The sequence below is a fragment of the Macaca mulatta genome, chromosome 2 (assembly GCF_049350105.2).
Source record: "Macaca mulatta isolate MMU2019108-1 chromosome 2, T2T-MMU8v2.0, whole genome shotgun sequence".
Taxonomy (NCBI): domain Eukaryota; kingdom Metazoa; phylum Chordata; class Mammalia; order Primates; family Cercopithecidae; genus Macaca; species Macaca mulatta.
Window position 1 is genome coordinate 157,342,557 of NC_133407.1, and position 24,575 is coordinate 157,367,131.

General features: G+C 38.2%; 1 protein-coding gene and 1 pseudogene across 1 annotated transcript in view; one reads left to right on the top strand and one right to left on the bottom strand.

The window, feature by feature from the left end:
- The window catches only part of TXNRD3 (thioredoxin reductase 3), a 54,028-nt gene that overhangs the window by 20,940 nt on the left and 8,513 nt on the right, over positions 1-24,575 (top strand). Inside the window, 7 exon segments of the mRNA NM_001353341.2 lie at positions 2,541-2,683; positions 5,258-5,373; positions 6,217-6,442; positions 7,986-8,078; positions 15,253-15,329; positions 15,890-16,046; positions 21,887-21,994. Coding sequence (NP_001340270.2) covers positions 2,541-2,683; positions 5,258-5,373; positions 6,217-6,442; positions 7,986-8,078; positions 15,253-15,329; positions 15,890-16,046; positions 21,887-21,994 — 920 coding nt within the window.
- Positions 11,644-12,334, bottom strand: LOC106996804 (rRNA N(6)-adenosine-methyltransferase METTL5 pseudogene; annotated as a pseudogene).

Genomic DNA, 24,575 nt, shown 5'->3' on the forward strand with positions numbered 1-24,575 from the left:
CTCGCCATGGGGTGCAGGACGGGGATCAGCCTAGGATAGCACAGCAGGAGTGCACAGAATCAACATGAAGGCCAGGATTTCAGCTCTGAGGGCGTTTCAAACAAATCTCATACCCATTCCTGCTTTAGAAAACAAAGAGATACCTCTTCTCATGGTGAAGAGTCAGAAGCAAATACTTAAGGGAGAAGAACTTGGGGTATTTGAATTAAGTCAAGAATCGACATTCACTACTGATATCTGCACTGTTTAGAGCTTTGGATTAGTGTGGAAAAGGAGTAATAAAAAGATATTTTAAATATATAATATGAGTTATGTTGTACATTATATACAACATATGTAGAATATATAAGAGATGAAACAAGAAATATTAGAACTAATGAGTTAAGTTGATTGCTTTTGTGAGACTGTGGCAGGAAGATTGCTTGAGATGAGGAGTTCGAGACTAGCCTGGGCAACATAGTGAGACCCCTTCTTTACAAAAATAAAAAACAGAAAAATTAGCTGGGCATGGTGGCTCATGCCTGTAGTCCCAGCTACTTGAGAGGCTGAGGCAGAAGGATTGCTTGGACCTGGGAGGTCAAGGCTGTAGTGAGCCAAGACCATGCATGCCATGGCACTCCAGCTTGGTCAACAGAGTGAGACCCTGTCTCTTAAAATATGTGTGTGTGTGTGTGTGTATGCTTATGTGTATACAGGTATATATACATGTGTATGTGTATATATATATGTGTGTGATGTGTATAATATACATATATACACATACTCACATGTATAATGGAAAATTGTAAGAAAAAAGGAAAATAACTTGAAATAAATTCAACCAGGAATATACAGGATATATAAGGAAAGAATATAAAGGCATAATAACAAATTTACTATGATTTTAGAGAGGATGTCTCAATATTGTTAAGACAGTATCTTAAAAATTATTTGTAAATTTTATATAAGTCCAGTAAGATCTCCATGAGACTTTTTTTTTGTTTTTGGAGATTGGCTGATTATTTTAAAATTTGTATTGAAAAATACATATGTGAAAATAGCTAAGCAACCTTTGAGAAAGTATAGAGGGTGACCTTTCTCAGTATTTAAAAATGTTATACTGTTGCAGGACTAAACACATCAATAAAACAGTAGAACAGGTGGTTTCAAAGTGCCAGTTCATCGATTTGGCATATCAAAAACTCCAGGAGGAGCTTTTTAGCTGTACAGGTTCTGGGGTCCCACTCCTGATTCCGTAGTTTCTGGCAGGTCCTGGGATTTGTATAGGTGAACACGATTCCCATTATGATGTGAGCTGTATTTGAGAGCCTCTAATCTAAGATGCCTTTTGCAACAAGAACAAGAAACAAGGACACATGAACTGTTAGTTGAGCTGACAAGATTCTTAGGATAAATAGTTTAAGGTTTGGAAGACAAGCTTTTCTGGGGGATGGGGAGGAAGTATCTTTAGGATGTGAGGATATGTGCCATTGTGGCGACGTGGTCACCACTGGGACAGGTTTGGGAATTGTAACCAACATCACAGGGTGTGGGAGGATAAGGTAATGTAGTAACAAAAACGACTATTCTGGGTTACAGAATTTTAGGAGACTGTGGTACATTGGCATCATAGAAAGGGCTGTGTGTGTTGACATTGGCTAAGCCTCTCTGTGCACTGACTGTCTCCTCCAGTCATCTCCCTTTCCTGCATGGTAACATCCCATGTCCCTGGATCAGTAGGGGGACATTTCTTGACAGTGGTAGATGGGGTAAGTTTCCAGATGTGACCCTTGACCTCAGGTTGTTGGTTTGTCTTCGGGGATCTCATCTAGTTATGATGAAAGCCCTGGCTGGGCTGACCCCTGCATCTTATAAACATAGAGCTGCACAGGGTGACCTTCAGGATCTGGCATCTTTAGACAAGGTGAACACTATGCGGTAAATCCCACCTAGAAGATACAGGGATGACGTGGAATTACAACACCCGAATCCTGCCTCACCTTCCAAAGGAATGGGTAAACACTGTAATATAGACAGTTGGCAGTGGTGAACGTAAACCATATTTGTTGTAAAGACATGTAAGATATTCACTGTCGTGAAACCACTGCCCTGTGAACCAAATGAGAGTGGAACCACACCAGTCTGTTGAGGTGAGTGTACCAAGCTCACTGACTTGAAGCCTTCTTCCCATCCAAGGGCCAAGTAAAGTAGGTCCCATGGAGTGGGAAAGGGTTCTAGGAGGTGCCACCGAGGAGAGGTGAGCCTCCTGCCTTACGTCATGGCAGGCATTACCACATGAGGGCCAGTTTCCCCATTCTCTCCTCTGTGGACTTTTCCCCAGGTTTCTTCTTTTCAGAACTCTGCTTTTTGCACGTTCTTGGTAATATAAAATAGGAAGAGTATAAACTATGACTGGCATACAAAATATTTAAGTTACTAATTTATCTTTTCTACTTCTTGATTTTTAAAGCACTGTTAGTATGGCTCACGTGTAGTTATATATAATTTACCATTAAAGGTAAAATTCACCTAACATCTTCACCCTGATTATTTCTTCTTAGTGAAGCACAACTGGGAGACGATGACAAAAGCGATTCAGAACCACATCAGCTCTCTAAACTGGGGCTACAGGTTGTCTCTGAGGGAAAAGGCTGTGGCCTATGTCAATTCCTATGGAGAATTTGTTGAACATCATAAAATAAAGGTACTGTTTATTTTTTATTTTTAAAAATTTTTTAAAATTATGCTTTAAGTTCTAGGGTACATGTGCACAACATGCAGATTTGTTACATATGTATACATGTGCCATGTTGGTGTGCTGCACCCATTAACTTGTCATTTATATTAGGTATATCTCCTAATGCTATCCCTCCCCCCTTCCCCCATCCCATGACAGGCCCCAGTGTGTGATGTTCCTCACCCTGTGTCCAAGTGTTCTCATGGTTCAATTCTCACCTATGAGTGAGAATATGCAGTGTTTGGTTTTTTGTCCTTGCAATAGTTTGCTGAGAATGATGGTTTCCAGCTTCGTCCATGTCCCTGCAAAGGACATGAACTCATCCTTTTTTATGGCTGCATAGTATTCCATAGTGTATATGTGCCACATTTTCTTAATCCAGTCTATCATTGATGGACATTTGGGTTGGTTCCAAGTCTTTGCTGTCGTGAGTAGGACTGCAATAAACATACATGTGCATGTGTCTTTATAGTAACATGATTTATAATCCTTTGGGTATATACCCAGTAATGGGATCGCTGGGTCAAATGGTATTTCTAGTTCTAGATCAAATAAAGATATTGCTTGAGTTTCTTGTCTTGTTCATCTCCTTTCTTTACAGTTTGTAGTTGCCTTGAACTAAAATTTCATGTTGCATGTTAAGGAGTGTAACAGGCGTGCACACACACACACACGGCCATGCATGTGTGTGTGTGTTTCTCCCCCATTGTTTGTTGATTCTACATGTTTGGTTAACTTGAAGAAATTGTGTTTTAAAGAACTCTTAATTTAAAATTATTTGCCTTTGATTTTATTGCCGTCTTAAAAGAGAACATGTTTAAACTAAGCAGTTCAAAGTTTAAAAGACTAAAAAGATCAAAATTTTATTAGTGGAATCCTGCCTAAAAATGAAACCTTAACTAGAACTCCAATATTATATTATTCATAAAAGCATTGATAAAAGTAGCATTAGAATTAGTGTATTTTATACTTTTATCTTTGTAATATGTATATATTATTAGATTAATACATATGGAAAATGAGATCATTTTGAGGAACACAAACAGTTTACACTGGAATTATGACAGACAATCAGATATTGTCCTCATCTAGTTTATTTTTGTACTTTGTTAGCACAGTGTGAGATAATCTTCACAAGATTTTAGATTATTTTGTATTCAGTTGTTATCTCAGAAACGTGTGAGGTATGGTCCATTTAAAGCTACCCTTCAGTGCTTATTTTCAGCATTTTATTTAAATTTTTTAATTTAACAGGAAATTGGGAGCATAACATAGTAAATATCAAAATATTCAATTCCTAGGTTTAACGATTGTTATCATTTGCCGTATAATCTATATTTTGGATGATGTGTTTTAGTCAGTTAAAAATAATAATAAGATAAAGCCAGCCTTTAAAACCTTATATGGGCCAATTTGAATTATGTTATTTACATGAAACACAGCAGAAATGCATGTTTTATTTCTCAAATTGCCTGGCACAGATGGTTGAATAAGCCCCAACCAAGCCTGCCTATTGTGTGGCTCCTTGTTTACTGATGCTAACACATCCCCAGTCTGCAGACAAGAAACTCCAGAGTCTCCCTTTCACCCCAGAGCCTGTACTTCCTTGTCTGTTTCAGAGCCCTTCTAAGCAAGGCTCTTTTTCCAGGCTCTGTTCTCCATCCCACTCAAGGTGCCAACACACTTCTTTGAATACCTTCATTAGTATTTGAATGTTTTTGTGTTTTTTGGTGTTTTTTGTTTGTTTGTTTGTTTGTTTTTTGAGACAGTCTTGCTCTGTTACCCAGGATGGAGTGCAGTGGCGTGATCTTGGTTCACTGCAACCTCCGGCTCCCAGGTTCAAGTAATTCTCCCACCGCAGCCTCCCAAATATTTGGGATTGCAGGTGCATACCACCATGCCCAGCTAATTTTTGTATTTTTTAAGTAGAGATGGGGGTGTCACCATGTTGGCCAGGCTGGTCTCGAACTCTTGACCTTGTGATCTGCCCACCTCGGCCTCCGAAAGTATTTGAATTTTTTTAAATGAAAATGTTTTTATGAATTATTTGTATAATTAAAAATTGTGAGCAACCTTTGTTGGTTCCCCATAGCCTAAGCTGTTAGGATGACATAAGGGCCCTCGCACTTGGCTCTAGTCTGTTTCATGTCACTTCTGACACGACTCTGCTCTCCAGTCTTCAAACACCAATTCCTTTTGGGCCCATGTGCTTTTGTGTGCATTATTCTGTCTTCCAGGTCTCCATTCCTCTCCTATCATTTCACTTTTCTTATCTCTGCTTGAAAATCTCTACTCCTTCTTTAATACATCCTTGATTGGCTTTCTAGTCCACTCCCCTACCCTCACCATGGGGCTTTGGTTAATATTTCATAAAGACTTCCGTTTTCTGTGCTTGTGCTTATCACATTACATTATTACTTTTTCACATGTCTGCTGTTTGTTGAATGAGAAGTTCCATGAGGGTAGTAACTATTTTTTCCAGGGTGTCTGGTATTCTGTAGTGTTTGCTGAGTAAGTGAAGTTTACTTCTCTTTTTTCAAGGCAACCAATAAAAAAGGACAGGAGACTTATTATACTGCTGCACAGTTTGTCATAGCAACGGGTGAAAGGCCACGATATTTAGGAATCCAAGGAGATAAAGAATACTGTATTACTAGGTAAGGTTTAATAGACCATTTTAACTTTACTGTTAATAAATTGAATTATGTTGACATGTTTCCAGTTTATTTACTTCCTGTCTTATTCCACAAAAGACTTCAATTAACAAATGAAAATATATACAGTGCAAGAGGCTAAATAGCTAAAAGTAATGAAACAGAGAATATAAGGTCAGGTAAATAAGGCCAGTGGCAAAATTTATGTACAAAAATATGCCATATGTGTCTTGGTGATTGCTACAAGTAGCCTGAGAATTTCGTTCTAAACTTCTTACAGGCCAAAACAAAGAAGTAAATACAGTTAGCTCTAGGGTTTAGTGTTCTTATGATAAAAATGAACCAGCTGGGGAGGAGCAGTACCACTCTTCTTAACACTTAGATTTCATGGGAATTTTCCTTAGTGGTCAAACAGGACACGTATGCAATGACTTGCAAACTTTTTTGAGCCGACTCACACTAAGAAATACATTTTTTTGTTCAGGTAAATAAACACATACCCCTTCACATAGCATATACATACACCTCTGAAACAAACAGGTTTTTTTTTTTTATTACATATAATATAGTCTGATATTTTCTATAGTCTGATATTTTCTATACTATTTTATTTTATTTTTAAAAATCTTGCTTGTGGTCTGATTTTGAAAAAACTGAAGTATACTTCTTGTATACTTTCACAGCAGACTTTCCACAGCAGACTCAGTGACAAATTTCAAAAGGCTGTTGCTTCATTCAAGCACTAAATTATAATTCAGTCATCACAAGACCATTATACATTGAAACATGAATAACTCATTTCGTTCTTACTGCCTAGGTATTCTTTTTTTAATTTTTATTTTTCAGTGATGACCTTTTTTCTCTGCCTTACTGCCCTGGCAAAACATTAGTGGTGGGTGCCTCTTATGTCGCCCTGGAGTGTGCAGGGTTTCTGGCTGGCTTTGGCCTAGATGTCACAGTTATGGTACGCTCAATCCTTCTCCGTGGCTTCGACCAAGAAATGGCAGAAAAAGTGGGTTCCTACATGGAGCAGCATGGTGTGAAGTTCCTACGGAAATTCATACCTGTGATGGTAAGGCAGCACGGCATTTGCAATTTCTTTTCTCTAACTTTTCACTTTATCCCACCTTATTTCATTTCATTACATAAATTAGTCTGTATTCAAATAATGTTAAAACAGTGTTTCCACTCCCTAGTCTACAGAGCCAACCTCATTTGCCCCCTCGTATCCTCTTCTGATATAGGAGGTGTGCTTGCTTTTCTCAGAGGCTGAGTTCCCTCATCTCCCACTTTGTTTCACCTTTTCAAGGATGTTCCATCTTCAGTTAGTAGTTTTCTTTTTCCTTATTCTTATCACTGTTTCTCATCTTGAACAATTAAGCCTTCTCTTACCCTTCCTGCCTTTCTGGCTGGGTCCCTATTTTTCTTTCTCCTTTACAAAAAAACAACAATTCTGCATGCTACTTCTAATTTCTTGCCTCCATTTCACACTTACCTGACTGTCAGCTGCTTCCATCTCCATCACTTCTTTGAAACTGATTGTCAGGCTTTTAGCAAACTTCCTGTCATCAAATCCAGTGGTCATGTCTCTGTCCTTATCTTATTGGGCCTCTTGGCAGCATGCTCTGAAATTGGCCTTTCATTTGAAGCACCTTCCTTTCTGGCTTCTGTGGTCCCAGTCTATAATATTTTCCCATCTACATCTACTCAACCTACAGACTCCAGCACCCATTTGTTTTCCTCCCGGCCCCTCTTCACTTCTGTGCACTTGTATTACCCGGATGATCTTCTCTAGGCCCATAGTTTTAAACATCTAAATGCTAATGATTCTCATATTTATATCTCCTATTTAAGAGTCTCTCCTGAATCCCACACTCATTTATACTCCTGCCTACTGGAAATTGCTACTTGAATCTCTCATAAGCATTTCAAATTTAACAAGACAAAAATGAAACTAGATTTTTTACCTAAATATATTACAGGCGCGGTGGCTCATGCCTGTAATCCCAGCACTTTGGGAGGCCGAGACAGGCGGATCACAAGGTCAGGAGATTGAGACCATCCTGGCTAACACGGTGAAACCCCGTCTCCACTAAAATACAAAAATTTAGCCAGGCGTGGTAGCGGGCACCTGTAGTCCCAGCTACTTGAGAGGCTGAGGCAAGAGAATGGCGTGAACCCGGGAGGCGGAGCTTGCAGTGAGCGGAGATCGCGCCACTGCACTCCACCCTGGGCGACAGAGCGAGACCCCATCTCAAAAAAAAAAAAAAAAAAAAAAAAGATATATTATCCTGCTAATCTTTCTGGCCCACCTCAGTACTCAGTAAATTAACACAGTGTATTAAGCCAGTATCTAGGAATACCCCTTAATTTCTCTTTTTTTGCTCCCTCCAATCTCAACTAATTCATTAATTCATTTCTACCTCCAAAATGTATCTGTGACAGTCCACTTTTCTCTATTTCTGCCTTGTCCAGAAACCTTAACTATACTAACACCTATTATATGTACCACCACCAAACACACAAATGTGCACAAACATAACAGTGTACACCCTTTTGTGCATTTCTTTTTTGTCATATTTAGATAGCATCATTATACTCTTCATTCTTACTAGATTCAACAGTTGGAGAAAGGTTCACCTGGAAAGCTGAAAGTATTGGCTAAATCCACGGAAGGAACAGAAACAATTGAAGGAGTCTATAACACAGTGAGTTTTTATTTTATCATTACTAAGTTATTGAACATACTCCTAAATTAACAGAAATGAAACTTATGGGAAGATTATACCAGGATTAACTTTTTTTTTAACATTTTTAAATTCTTTGTAAGAGCATTATCAGAGAAGATAATTTGGCTGCTGACATTTGAATTTTCAGTAATACATGAGGAATATCATGGTAAAATATATGTGTATGCGACTGTACGTAAAATTTGGAAGCACATATATCCAGATGTTATTTGTGCTTACTTTTGGAGAATTAGATATTTTATACGTTTCTTAATTTGAATATTTTTGCAATAAATGTTGAATATATTTTTTAATGAAAAACAACAACAAAGCTATTTTTCTTTCTCAAAAACAAACAGTACAAAATCTCCAAACAATGGGAAATAACCCATGGAATACTTTGGAGGCCAACAATTCTTTTGTAATTAGTTTATAGTTTTGACAGAAACTATACATTTATGTTTTTATATACTTTTATGTAGATATTTTTTCAGTTAAAAAAATACAACCTAGAGAGCATCAACAAAGCCAGAAAACATGTAGCAAAACCAAAATCCAAAAATCAACCCTATTGAGATTTTGATTAGGATTGGATTGGATATATAGGAAAATTTGGAAACACTTCTTTGCAATATTCAGTCTTCCCACCCATGAACATGGTATATCTATCCATTAATTTAGATCTTCTTTAATGATTCCCAGCAAAGTTAATACATTTCTCCTTAGGGTTCAAGAATATCTGTTAGATTTATTACTAGGTACTTATGTAATTTATATGTAGTTACAAATGGTGTTTTTATGAAAATGTCGCTATCTTTAACTGTTTCTAGTGTATAAAAATGCTGCTTATTTTTGTGCTTTGATTTAGTATTCAGTAATCTTGCTAAACTCTTACTGAAAAATTTATCCTTAGATTATTTCAGATTTCCTATGTACACATTTGTTTATTTGTGAATAATAAGTTTATTTCTTCCTTTTTACTGGTTTTCTCTTTTTTTCTTGTATAAATGCATTAGTTAGGACCTCCAGTACAGTCCTTACAAGAAATGGCAATAGCAAGCAGTCTTGTCTTTTCAACATCAAAAGAAAAGATGTTTCACTAAAAACCAATGTTTTCTATAGGGTTTTGTTATATGCTATTAATCAAGTTAAGGAACTCCTTTTCTGTTTTTTGTTTCCTAAGTGTCTTTTTTGTTTATGTTGTTTTGTATATTTTAAAAGGAATGGATGTTCAGTTATAACAGTGTTTCTTTTGCAGCTGTGGATAATGAATTTTTTCCTTAATCTGTTAATTTGTTGAATTGCATTGATTTTCTAATATTCAACCAACTTTGTATCCTTTGTATAAACCCAACTTGGTAATGTTGGACTTCGTTATTTAGAATTTATAAATTTATATTGATGAATCATATTGGCTTATAATTTTCCTTTTATATATTAAAGATTTTAATTTTAGGTTTGAGTATCAAGGTATTCCTGCTCATGAAAGAAGTTTGGAGTATGTTTCCTCATTTCCTGTTATCTGACAAAGTTCTTGTAACATTAGATTTGGTTCCTTGTATGTTTGATAGAATTCACTGATGCAACTGTCTACCCATACAATTTTCTGTGGAGATATGTTTGACCACTGATTAATTTCTTTAATAGTCAAAGGACTTTTAAGTCTTTTTATTTTTTCCTTGATTTACTTTTGATTAGTTATATTTTTTCCAGAAATTAGTCCATTTCATCTGAGTTTTCAAATATATTGGTATGAAGTTGTCCATAATATCTAACTGTAAATTGGTTATTTTTGTAATGAGGTATAATGTTCATGTAGTGAAATGCACAGATCCTAAGTGTACAGTTCAGTCAGTTTTGACAGATGTCCACATTCCATGTAATCCACACTCCTTTAGGTAACAGAACATTTCTGTGAGTCCAGAAAGCACTCTGTGCTTCATCGACCCCCAAGCAACCACTATTCTGATTCTGTCACCATAGACTCATTTTGTTTGGTTTGCCTCTAAATGTCATATAAGTGGAGTTGTACAGTATATATTCCTTGTATCTGGCTTCTTTTATTCAGATTGATGTTTTTAGGAGTCATCCGTGTTGTGTGCATCAGTAGTTCTTTTTATTGTATAGATTTTATTAATGTAGCAGTTTATTCATTTTCCTGTGGATAGATAACCAGGCCCTTTGCAGTTTGGACTATTGTGATTAAAACTGCTGTGAAGATTCTTTGTGGAAAGCTTTTTATGGGGAGATATGTAGAAAGAGATGATTTCACTCTGTCACCGAGGCTGGAGTGCAGTGGTGAGATCAAGGCTCACTGCAGCCTCCAACTTCTTGGCTCAAATGATCCTCCCACCTCAGCTTCCCTAGTTGCTAGGACCACAGGCACATGCCACCATGCCTGGCTAATTTTTTTTTTTTTTTTTTGAGACCGAGTTTCGCTCTGTCGCCCAGGCTGGAGTGCAGTGGCACAATCTCCACTCACTGCAAGCTCCACCGCCTCCTGGGTTAGCGCTATTCTACTGCCTCAGCCTCCCTAGAAGCTGGGACTACAGGCACCCACCACCACGCTCGGCTAATTTTTTTGTATTTTCAGTAGAGACGTGGTTTCACCATGTTCACCAGGATGGTCTCGATCTCCTGACCTCGTGAACCACCCGCCTCGGCCTCCCAAAGTGCTGGGATTATAGGTGTGAGCCACCGTGCCCAGCCTTTTTTTTTTTTTTAACGGATGGGGTCTCACTATATCGTCCAGGCTGATCTTGAACTCCTAGCCTTAAGCAATCCTCCTGTCTTGGCCTCTCAACATGCTGGGATTATAGGCATCAGCCACTGTTCCCAGCCAACATATATTTCAATTTATCTTTGACAAATGCCTAGGAGTGAAATTGCTTGATCATGGGATGGTTTTTGCTTTTTAAGAAACTGCCAAACAGTTTCCAAATGATTATGCCATTTTGTATTTCCATCACCTATATGTGAAGGCCTGGTTGTTCCAGACCCTTAGGACTTTTAGGGGTGTCTGACTTTCCCATTCTAGCCATTCTAGTGGATGTGTAGAGGTATCTTATGGCTTTAATTTGCATCTCCCTGATGACTAATGATGTAGAGCAATTTTTATGTGTTTATTGGCCATTCATGTATCTTTTCTTTGAAGTGTTGGTTCAGGTCTTCAGCCTTTTCTTGTTGGATCGTTTGAATTTTTATTGAATTGCAGGGCTTCTATATATCTTGGGCATATTCCTTTTTCAGATATATGTATTTTGAATATTTTCTTCACATCTGTGACTTGCCTATGTATTTTTTAGTAGTATCTTTGGGTTAACAGTTTTAAATTTTTATGAAGTTCAATTTTATTAGTATTTTACTTTATGGTTCATGCTCTCTGTGTGCTGTAAGAAATCTTTACTAACCCAAAGGTCATGAAAGTATCCCGTTGTTTCCTTCCTGAAGCTTTATAGTTTTAGCTTTTATGTTTAAGTCCGTAATCTACCTTGAATTAATTTTTTTAGTAAACAAATGAATTCTCACTCATTTTTATTAGATTTTAAGCTGCTTTTGGTTTTGGAGGCTTTTGAAAAGAAAACTGAATTAGGTCCATTTCACTGTCCATTAATTCCTTTTCCTGAAAGTTGTGTGATGCTGGCAGATCATCTCGAAGCTCTGCAATAACATCTGTCTTGATTTTGCATTCTGTAGCTTGTTTTTGAACATGTCTTCTAGTTGAAGATTTGGGTAGAGAATATACTGCTGTTCTTGCCATTTCCAAAGTAGTCTTTGGAAAATCCATATCTGTCCCTTTATTATTTTTGGTCCCAAAAGGAGTATTCAAAATTGTTGTATTAAATGACTTGGACATTCCATTAGATAAGGAGCACACATCACATTGAACCATGCCAACATATGTTAATTCAGACTCTTCCACATTCCTATTAATTATTCCTAGTGCATCTGCATCTATGTCAAATCCAACATGCAACGTGGCTCCTAACATTGCAGTTCCAAGACTAAGCACTGCACAGCCACATCCTAGATCTGCAGCCACTTTATTTTCTACCTCATCACATGTGTTATGGGTTGTATAGAGCATACGTGCTTCACTGTGCAGTTCTTTTTTTTCCGTATGGATATCCAGTACCATTTATTGAAAAGACTTCCTGTTGCAGGAAGTCAGGGACCCTGAAAGGAAGGACCGACTGAAGCCATGACAGAAGAACATAAATTGTGAAGATTTCATGTACATTTATTAGTTCCCCAAATTAATACTTTTATAATTTTTTATACCTGTCTTTACTGTAATCTCTGAACATAAATTGTGAAGATTTCATGGACACTTATCACTTCCCCAATGAATATCCTTGTGATTTCCTATGCCTGTATTTAATCTCTTAATTCCCTCGTCGTCTTTGTAAGCTGAGGAGGATGAATAGCGCCTCAGGACCCTGTAATTGTATCAACTGCACAAATTGTTTGTAGAGCATGTGTGTTTGAACAGTATTAAATCTGGGCATCTTAAAAAAAGAACAGGATAACAGCGATGTTCAGGGAACAAGAGAGGTAACTTTGAACCGGCTGCCGGTGAGCCGGACGGAACAGAGCTATATTTCTCCTCTTTCATAAGCAAATAGGAGAAATATCGCTGAATTCTTTTTCTCAGCAAGGAACATCCCTGAGAGAGAGAATGCGCCCTGAAGTTAGGTCTGTGGACGTCCCCTTTTTAAGGCATCCTGTCTTTTATAGTCGAAGCTGAAGGGATGAAATAAGCCCCAGTCTCCTATAGTGCTCCCAGGCTTATTAGGATGAGAAAATTCCCACCTAATAAATTGTGGTCAGACAAGTTATCTGCTCTCAAACCCTGTTTCCTGATAAGATGTTGTCAATGACAATGCCTGCTGAAACTTCATTAGCAATTTTAATTTCACCTCATCCAGTGGTCCTGTGATCTCACCCTGCCTCCATTTGCTTTGTGATATTTTATTACCTTGTGAAGTATGTGATTTCTGTGACCCACACCCTATTCGTGCACTCCCTCCCCTTTTGAAAATCGCTAATAAAAACTTGGTGGTTTTACGGCTCAGGGAACATCATGGATCCTGCCGACATGTGATGTCTTCCCTGGACACCCAGCTTTAAATTTCTCTCTCTTGTGCTCTTTTCCCTTTATTTATCAACCCAGCCAAGACACTTAGGAAATAGAAAAGAACCCATGTTAAACGTCGGGAGTGGGTTCTCCCGATAACTTCCCTTTCTCTATTGAATTGCTTTGGAATCTTCAATGAAAGACCATTTAACTGTGGGCCTATTTCTGTACTCTTCATTCTGTCCCATAGACCATTTGTCCTTTCCCCAGTACCACATTGTTTTGATTACCGAATCTCTGTGGTAAGTCTTAGATCAGGTAGAGTGAGTCCTCTAATTTTGTTTAGATTCTTTGCATTTCTATATAACTTTTAAAGACAGCTTTTTAATTTCTAGAAACAAAAGTCTGCTGGGATTTTGGCTGGAATTGTCTTTTTTCCATAGTCAGTGTGGAAGAGCTGACATTTTAACAATGTTGATTTTTCCAACATACGAACCTTATAAGTTTTTCCATTTATTTGTGTATTCCTTAATTCCTCTAAGCAGTGTTTTATCATTGGACTCTAGAGGTCTTTCACATATTTTGCTAAACATACTTCATGTTTTTAAAGGTAACAAATGGCATTTTTAAGTGGTTGTTTTTTTTTTTTAATATTGACCTTGTAGCTTGTTAGGATTCATATCTACAAATAAAAACAATTTTGTTTCTTCCTTTCCAGTCTGCATGCTTTTAATCTTTTTTTTTTTTTTTTTTTTTTTGACTTGTTTCACTGGCTAAGACCTCCAATACAGTGTTGATTAGAAATTGTGAGAATGGGCATGCCTGTCTGGTTCCTGGTGTTAGTGGTGAAACATTGAGTCTTATATCATTGCCAGGATGTGACCTGTAAGTTTACTACACATGCCTTTTATCTGGTGACGGAAATTTTCTTTTCTTTTATTCTGAAGATTTTAATTATGAAAGAGTGTTTAATTTTGTGAAATGCTTTATTGCATCTGTTGAGATGATTGAATTGTTTTCTCTTTATTCTGTTAATATGATGAATTACATTGATGGATTTTTGTATGTTAAACCAGATTTGCTTTCTGGGGACAAACTTACTTGGTCACAAACAATTATCCTTTTTATATATTGCTATATTTGATTTGCTAACATTTCATTAAGGATTTTACATCTATATTCATGAGGAGTGTTGCCTTGTGAATTTCTTTTCTTTTAGTGCCCTTGTCTGATTTTGGTGTCAGCTGTTTATACTGGCCTCATAAAAAAGGAGTTGAGAAGTGCTACCTTTTCCTCTTTCTTTCCTGGAAGAGTTTTTATACCATTAGCATTATTTCTTACTGAAGTATTCCATAGACTTTCCTAGAGAAGCTGTCTGGGTCTAGAATTAATTTATGAGAAGTTTACAAATTGAGAATTCAGTTTCTTTAACGGTATAGGGCATATTAGTTTGCCAGGGCTGCCATAGCAAAATACCGCAAACTGGGTGGCTTAACCAACATTTATTTTCTCACAGTTCTGGAAGAGTACCACAGACCGGGGGTCCTAAACAATAGAAATGTATTTCTCACAGTTCTAGAGGCTGAAAGTCTAAGATCAAGGTGTTGACAGGATTGGTTTCTTCTGAGGCCCGTCTCCTAGGCTTGTACATGACTGTCTTCTCCTTGTGTCCTCACATGGTCGTCCTTTGGTCTGTGTTGCCCATGTCCTCCTCTTCTTATAAGCACACCAGTCATACTGGATTAAGGCACACCCATATGACCTATTTTACCTTAATTACCTCTGTAAAGGCTCTGTCTCCAAATATAGTCACCCTCGGAGGTACTTGCAGATAGGATTTCAGCATATGAATTTTGAAGGTACATAATGTAGTCTGTAGGCTTTTCAGACTTGTGTAAGTTTGGTAAGTTGTGTCTTTTAAGGACTCTATTTTACCTTAAGCTGTCAGATTTATTGGCGTCGATTGTTTGTAATATTCTATTATTACCCTTTTAATGTCTGAAGGATCTATAGTGATGTTCCTTCTTTCATTCCTGATATGGATAATTTGTATTTTTGATTTCTCTCCAAATGCAGGTTTTGTTAGCTATTGGTCGTGACTCCTGTACAAGGAAAATGGGCTTGGAGAAGATTGGTGTCAAAATTAATGAGAAGTAAGTATATTGGGATCATTGCACTGTAGCTGCACAAAGCAACAGGTTTCTGCAGGTCGCCTCTAAGAAATTCTCATTTAATTACTGAGATATATCTTAATTTATCTTATAAGTTCAGTACCAGCTCTTTATAATCAATTTCTTCGTCAATCAGTAACTCTTATTGCATGCCTTTAAAAGTTCATATATTGGACGATGACTTTAAGAAATAATTGCAGAGATATATTCACCTAATGTCTGTGATTTAGAACGCATCTTTATGTCCTTGGTCAGGCAAAGAGATAAATTCCAAAGCTCTAAGTAAGTCTGTGGAGGCAGTCTGCAGATATCCTAGGCGTCCGGGAAATGCCCGTGGTTTCACCAGAGATATTTTCTTTTGGAGCTACAGAAACCCTTGTTACGTTAAGTCATTGACCTTATAGATAATTGATATCCTGAGGTGCATGAGTTTTAAGAGAGGTCTTTTCTCTATGTATTTAGTCTTTTGGCTAATAGTGTTAGTCACCTAGAAGTGTAGAGTGAGTTGTAATATATTTTTTTCCCATTTCAAAAACTAATAGGAGTGGAAAAATACCTGTAAATGATGTGGAACAGACCAGTGTGCCATATGTCTATGCTGTTGGGGATGTTTCGGAGGGTAAGCCAGAGCTCACTCCTGTCGCCATACAGTCAGGCAAGCTGCTAGCTCGGAGACTTTTTGGGGCCTCTTTAGAAAAGGTAAGTTTCTGCTGTTTTTGAGATAATATCTTGATCAAGGTCATGATTTTTAAAACTAATACAAGTAAAACTTGTGTGCTTGTTTTCCCAGTGAAGGGTTCCTCAGAGATATAATTTGCAGTAGACTTACTATTTACTAATGGATTAAAATAAATATTTTTGAGTGTCCGCTGTGTGCAAGATATTGTGCTGGGTGATACACAAAGCACTGGCCATGGTCAGCCCCAGGGGCTTATCATGATCATGAGTCAGGCAGGCACAGACTGAACAGAAGACAGAGTATGGTTGTATGCCACAGTGCTGTCTGCAGGTTGCTCTAGGGACACTGAAGGGATTGTTTAATTCTAGCTGCAGGGAGGGGGAAAACCTTCATAAGTGGACTGTTGCGCTGTAATAGCATAGGAGCTCTTGGCATAAGTCAGGATTCTGGTCCTGGCTTCAGTGCCCACTTGGCCTGTAAATATGGTCAGGTTGTTTAACTTCTGAGGACCTTAGTTTCATCATCTGCAAAGCCAAGGATGTGAATCAGATGATTTCTACAGAGGATTTCCACTTTTCATATTTTTAAATCAAATATTTGGAATGAGCTTTATAGGATGAGTAATTCAAAACTGAGGAAGCAAAGGACTTTTCAGGTGGGCAGATAGCTTGGCTAAAAACACAGAGACCTGTAGTGCTTGGCTTGTGCTAAGGACTATGAGTAGTGTCCCAGGAGCTTTCAGCTGGGGAAGTACTGCTCAGCTCCATCAGGAGCTCTGTCTGTGGCCATGTGGTAGAGTTGGTGGGAGACGGATGACTGGGGAAGGGCCCTGCTGCATTAGTGGGTGAGGTCAGGAATGCTGAGTGTACCATCTCATGCAAAGAAAAATTGTCCCAAACACAGTGCAATAGAACATTTTGGAATGTGTGTAGGCAGAGTAGCTGGTGATAGGGAAGTACAATTGGAAAGGAGGTCAGAAAACTAATTTAGTGCCAGATCATCAAAAATCTTTGCGACAAAGAAGAATTGGTAGGGCCTTCTCTAGGCAGTGGGGATCTGTTGAGACCTTTATGTCCCCCGACTTTTATTTAGAAAGATGTCAAAAGACAGAAAGACTACTAAAACAATCGCCTATATTGAACCTTTCACCCAGATTCCCCAGTTATTCACATCTTGCTGTTTTTGTTCTGTCTCTCCTTTTCTGAATATGTGTATGTGTAGTTAATATTCCTTTTTTCTTTTGCTGAGCTTTTTTGCTGCCACTTTTTGAAATGGCAGACATCAATGACATTTGTCCCTAACTACTTCAGCATATACCTCCTAAGTACAAAGATGTTTACCTCCGTAAATACAGTTCCATTGCCATATCTGAGAAGTTCAATAAAAGTACTATAATACTCATTTCCTCAGTTGTTCCTTAAGAGTGTGTGTGTTTTGGTTCGCACAGTACATGTGGCTCTTATGACGCTTAAGTCTCTTAGTCTGATACAATCTCCCTGCCTTTATTTGTTTTTTATTTTTTATGACTCTGACTTTTTTCCTTTTATTTTTAGTTGACACATAATGATTGTACATATTTATGGGATACAGAGTGATATTTTGATACACAGATACAATGTGTAATGATCAAATCAGGGTAGTTAGCATATCTATTACCTCAAACATTTGTCATTTATTTGTGTGGGAACATTCTGTTATATCCTCTTTTAACTTTTTGGAAATATGCAATGAATTCTTGTGAATTATGTTCACTCTACAGTGTTGTAAAGCAGTAGGACTTAACTCCTTCTGTTTAGCTGTAATTTTGTGTCTGTTAACCAACCTCTCCAGCTTTTTTAACTCCCACATGTGAGTGACAACATGCAGTATTTGTCTTTCTGTGCCCAGCTTATTTCATTAATATAATGTCTTCCAGGCTCATTCATGTTGCTGTGAAGGATCGGATTTTATTCTGTATTGCTGAATAGTATTTCATTGTGTTTATATAGTACTTTTTATTTATCCATTCATCCATTATGGATGCTTAGATTGAGTCCATATTTTTCCTGTTTTGAATAGTGCTGCAGTAAACATGGGTGTGCAGATATCTTTTTGATACACTGATTCTTTCCTTTGGATAAATATTAGTACTGGGATTGCTGGATCCTATGGGGGTTCTATTTTTAGTATTTTGAAGACCCTCCATACTGTGTTCCATAGTGGCTGTGCTAGTTTCCATTCTCACTAACAGTGTGTAAGAGTTCACCTTTTTCTACATCCTCACCAGCCTTTGTTATTTTTTGTCTTTTTGATAATAGCCATTCTAATCAGGATATGGTATCTCATTGTGGCTTTGATTTGCATTTTCCTGATGATTAGTGATACTGAGCATTTTTTCATATACTTGTTGCCCATATGTATGTCTTACGAAAAACATCTATTCAGATCCTTTGCCCATTTTTAAATCAGATTCTTTTTTTTGCTCTGAGTTGTTTGAGTTCCTTGTATAGGGATATTAGTACCTTCTCAGATGGATAGTTTACAAATACTTTCTCCCGTTTTACAGGTTGTCTATTTACTCTGTTGATTGTTTCCTTTACTGATTACAGAAGCTTCTTAGTTTGATACAGTCTCATTTGTCTGTTTTCATTTTGTTGCCTGTGTTTTTGAGGTCTTAGCTATAAAATCTTTGCCTAGACCAGTGTCCAGAAGGATTTCTCCTGTTTTCCTCTAGTAGTTTTATAATTTGGGGCCTTATATTTACGTCTTTAATTCATTTTGAATTGATTTTTCCACGTGGTGAGATACAGAGGTCCAGTTTCATTCTTCTACATATACTGTTTTCCCACTACTATTTACTAAAGATGGTGTCCTTTCTCCAGTGTATGTTCTTGGTGCCTTTGTCAAAAATTAGTTAGCTGCAAATACATGGTTTTATTTCTGAGTTCACTGTTCTGTTCCATAGTCTATGTGTCTGTTTTCGTATTACTATCATGCTGTTTTGGGTACTATATCTTGTAGTATATTTTGAAATTGGGTAGTGTAATGCCTCCAGCTTGATTCTTTTTGTTCAGTATTACTTTGGCTTTTTGGCATCTTTTGTGGTTTCATGAAAATTTTAAGATTTTTTTTCTACTACTGTGAAGATTGTCATTGGTATTTTGATAGAGATTGGATCAAATCTGTAGATTGCTTTGAGTAGTATGGTCATTTTAACAATGTTAATCCAATCCATGAACATGGGATATCTTTCTATATTTTTGTATCTTCTTCAGTTTCTTTCACCAGTGTTTTGCAGTTTTCATTGTTGAGTGGTTTCACCTACTTGATTCAATTTATTCCTAAATATTTTATTTTATTTTTGTAGCTATTGTAAATAGAATTGCTTTATTGATTTCTTTTTCAGTTTGTTGTTGGTGTATAGAAACACTACTGATTTTTGTATGTTGATTTTTGTATCCTGCAACTTCACTGAATTCATTTATCAGTTCTAAGAGTTTTTGGTGGAATCTTTAGGTTTTTCTACATATGAGATCATATTGTCTGCAAAGAGGGACAATTTCACTTCCTGTTTTCCCAGTTTGGATGCCCGTTCTTTCTTTCTCATACTGACTGCTCTGGCTAGGACTTCTAGTACTGTGTTGAATAAGACTGGTGACAGTGGGTATCCTTGTCTTATTCCAGTTCTTAACTCTGACTTTTTGATGAATCCAGGTTACTTTTCTTGTAGAATGTCCCACATTCTGAATTTCTCCAATTGTTTTTGCATGAGTGTGTTCAGATGAAGAGGTTTGGGCATGGATTCTTCATGAGGAATGCTATGTGCTGCTTTGCTTCATCCCCCAGGTATCTGCCAAGGCCTTGCATGGAGACCTTGTGGGTGGGTGTATTTGGTGCATGAGGCCGGCCACTGGGGAGGGGGCTCTGCTGGCATTAATGGATGGGGGCCAGGAATGCTAAATGTGCAAGGAATTATCTCAACTGCAAATAACATTTTGGGGTATATGTCGGCAGAGCAGTTGCCTAATGCTGTAAGGAGTTGATCATGGTGACTGTGGGGAGGAGGGATTAGAATATGGAGCAATATGTGTAGAGTATAAAGTAAGAGATGAAAGGCACAAGATGGAAAGAAGCCTAGGAAAAGGGTAGCATGAGTCAAGTCCAGGTGGAGGAGATGGTCTAAGATGTGGAGAAGGTTTTTAGGAGAAAGGGGCAAAGTTGAGCCATTTCCTGTTTATTTTTCTTAATTGATATGAAACAGGAAACAAAGGCATCTGTTAAGAATGAGGCCTCCCATGTAAGCTATGGAATCTGGGGTCAGTTACCAGTCAATAAATGGATTGGCAACATGTGAGTGCCTCAGAGAAGTCAGAAAATACCCAGGCAGTTCACATAGTTATGTGATTTTCTCAGCCATGTTAGGAAAAGAAAATAAATGCTTGGCTTACCCATGGTTTGCAGGTAGGCAAACATGAAGTGGCATGAGAGCATAAGAATCTAGGCTAATTGGAGAACTTACCTGTGTTGTATGCAAATCCTCCCATTGATTCGGGAGATACCTGGTGGTGTTTTGGTTTTCTTTGGGGTAACAAACAGTAGAAGCTCACTCAAACTAGGCAAACTGAGGGAGGTTACTGTAAGAATCCTGGGATTAATAGGTAGAATCTCAGAGGAACCTCGAAAGAGAACTATACTAGGGCTGGGCCTGCCTGCATTTGGAGGTGAGGTCCCAGCTGCTCTGGGGCCCAGCACACAGTGGGGGGTTTGTAGAGATGTGCTCTTCCTTGGCCTAACTTGGCGACAACTCTGCAGGTCCATTTCTTCCCATTCCTCTACCACCTGGAAAATTTTCTTTGCCTCTAGTTAATTTTCCTACAAAAGAAAGAATTGGATTGACTCAGCCCACCTTTTTCTGCCATTTCGTAGATTTCTGCCCCAGCTTGTGTTGGCTCTTGTGAGATCAGATGGCTGTCCCTAGTCTGATCACTTGTGGCCACTGGCAGGGGTTGGGGAACATACAGTGCTGTGGATGGTGGTGTCCTTTGAAGGGACTGTGACTGGGCAGGCACTTTCCACCTTTTTTCTGCCACCTACACACAGCTTTCTGTCCATGCACACGGTCTCATAGTTCACCCACCAAAGTATTCCAGGTCCTCTCCACACAGCCAGAGAGACCCTCTCTTCTCCCAAGTTGGGGCCTCTCCTAGGCAGGAGTGCCACATTGTAATGTCCGTTCTTCTCTGACTCAGTCTGATAAAGGCTCTGGAGATAGTTCTTTCTTAACCCCTGGACTACAGAGATGACCTATGGTCATCCTTGTCCCTGCCGTATATTAGCACCCCCCTCCAGACACACTCACATGCGTACCATCCCGCTTTGATGGTCAGGAACACTCAGTCCAGCACCGTTGAGCTGCATACTTGCCTCGCCTCTCAGTGGCATAAGGAATATGAAATGGCAAAGAGGTGGTCTCAGCTTCCAGTGAAGTAGCATAATTCAAGGTTGCTTGGAAGAAGTGCTCCAGGAGAGCAGAGCCCAGAATCATGGGCATGGAAAGAAAACATTTTGGAGAGTGTCTTTAGGGGCAGATGGGTGGCACTACCTCCACCTCCTCCTGGTTTTTAGACCTCTGAGTCTGTGCTCCAGGAGAGCCGGTCCCGTTTGTTGGTGGCTGGCCAGTGTGTGGTCTCTTCCCCTGAGTCAGGGGCCCATCCCAGGTCTCTGTTAAGGTACCTTAGAATTTTCCTGAAGCTGTTGATGTTTTAAGAATCAGTTACACTGAACTGGACTCATTTATTTTCTCTTTATATAAATATATGTAATATAGATTTTTGCTGTAAAGTTTCACAAAATAAAACAATGTAATTTGTTTGTCTTTCAGTGTGATTATATTAATGTTCCGACTACGGTGTTTACTCCTCTGGAGTATGGTTGCTGCGGATTAGCTGAAGAAAAAGCTATTGAAGTATATAAAAAAGAGAATCTAGAAGTAAGATTGTGTTTTATTACTTCCTTAAAAACAATCTCTTTTAATCAACAATTTTTCTTTGCGGTCACTTTTTATTTCAGCAATTTGCAAGTTACTGTGATCGTTATATTGTAGGAAATCATATTCCTATTTTAGGAAAATTAGCAATTAATTTAAACCCTGTCTGTCTAGCAAACAAGAATAATATGGTTGGGAAAGAGGAGAGTGTAATCTGTAAGTCAGGACACTTGAATTACAAGTAACAAAAATCTATTTGAGCAAACTTATACAAGGAAGCTCAAAGTTATTTTAAGATCTTTTGGGAATGCAGGAGTAGGAATGGCTATGGGTGGTAAGGTGGGAAGTTCCAGGGTTGTCTGCCTGTGGGCTCTTCAGATTTCCAAAAGGATGCCCTCTACACACCTTTATTGCTACCTCTCCTTTACACCCTAACCCTGTCCAATTATTGTCTTAAAAATATTTTCTTACATTGTTTCTTGCTGGGAAGTTTGATTGACTTTTTTCTGCCCACTCTTCCAACACAGGCGGGAGAGAGAGAGTTAAAAAGAATTGGAGGGTTAGTAATACTTGATATTTCAAGTAAAAGAGAATTGAAATCATAGTCCTTTTCCTTGAAGGCAGTTTAGTTGTATGATTTATTATTGGGAATTTATTTAAATGATAGCACTGATATTCCCTAGTTAAATGGCCTAAGGATTTAAGAAACTCCTATTTGGCCGGGCGCGGTGGCTCACGCCTGTAATCCCAGCACTTTGGGAGGCCGAGGCGGGCGGATCACAAGGTCAGGAGATCGAGACCACAGTGAAACCCCGTCTCTACTAAAAATACAAAAAATTAGCCGGGCGCGGTAGTGGGCGCCTGTAGTCCCAGCTACTCAGGAGGCTGAGGCAGGAGAATGAACCCAGGAGGCGGAGTTTGCAGTGAGCCGAGGTCGCGCCACTGCACTCCAGCCTGGGGGACACAGCGAGACTCCGTCTCCAAAAAAAAAAAAAAAAAGAAACTCCTATTTAAATTTCTGGTGCTGGGGAAATGTGTAATTAAAACCTTATGTTACTTTAGATGGTTATTTTTGAAATTTACATTTTAGGGAACATTTTATCAGAGTTTTTTAATTAACTCTTTATATAATAATAAGCTATCCTTTTTGCATTGGTCTTGGAAAATCGATGATAATAATTATGGATTTAACATTTAGTTTTAAAAGTTTCTGAAATTAATGAAAAATTAAGGTAGAAAGATGTCAGGCACATGACAGGAAGGATGTAGAAGGCTGTGTCCCAGACAAAGGAATATCTTTATAGGAAACAAGTTCCCCAAGTTTTTGGGATTACTTTAAGGTCTTTTCACCAAGGTTTGCTGCAGATCAACTCACCTGTTTTATTTATTTATTTGTTGCTTTTTGACAGGACTTAAAATGTGATGTTAACATTTTTTTAAAGTTCCCATTATAGAGAAACACAAACACATTGTACAGCTGTACAAAATATTTTCTTTCTTTATATCCTTATTCTATAAGCTTTTTTCTATTTTTTTTTTTTTTTACTTCTTGTTTATAAAAAATGAAAACACAAACACACACATTAGCCTAGGCCTACACAGGGTCAGAAACATCAATGTCACCGTCTTCTCCCACCACATCCTGTCCCAGGGCAGTAACACACGTGGCGCTGTTACCTCCTATGATGACAATGCCTTCTTCTGGATACCTCCTGAAGGACCTGCCTGAGGCAGTTTCACAGTTAATTTATGAGTTGAAGGAGTACTTTCTAAAATAATAGTAGAATGTGTGGTATAATAAATACATAAATCAGTATCATAGTCATTTCACATTTATTATCTTTATCAAGTATTATGTACTGTACATGATTATATATGCTAGACTGTTGGAGATTGGCAGTGCGGTATCAGCATCACCACAAATAGTGAGTAATGTGCTGCACTATGATGTTGCAATGGCTATAATGTCACTAAGTGGCAGGAATTTTTCAGCTCCATTTTAATGTTATGGGACCACAGTCATATATGCTGTCCATCGTAGACCAGCATTGTTTTGCAACACATGCTGTGCATGACTGGAGATGGGAGGAAGTGTGAGTGCATTTAGGTCTGTGGTCCATTTTGAGTTAGTGTTTGTCAATGTGCAAGCTAAGGGTGCAGCTTCATCCTTTGCTTGTTGCTTTCAAGTTGTCTGTCAATAGCTTTTACATAGTAAAGGAAACACTGGTAACTGTGGTAGCTAAGAGTATATAACTGTATTGGGAAGATGGGGATGGGAAGGGCAGGAAGGAGCTAGAGTGAGTGCTAGGGGCCAGGGAAGAGAGCTCATCTTGCTCTTGCATAGAGCCAAATCAATAAATAAAGCCTAAAATAGGAAAGTCAGGCAGTAGCAATATAAGCATGTTATTTAGAAACATAGAGGTAAATACCCAAATGATTAAATAAAAGAGGTTGAACATGGTGGCCTCTAGGTTCATTGAAATAGGTGGGATCAGAGATCACTGTTTTCCACAGCAGAGCTTTGAAAATTATGTCTGTAATTGTGCATAAGTTGATAAAAAGACTTCAAGAATAATGAGGGGAG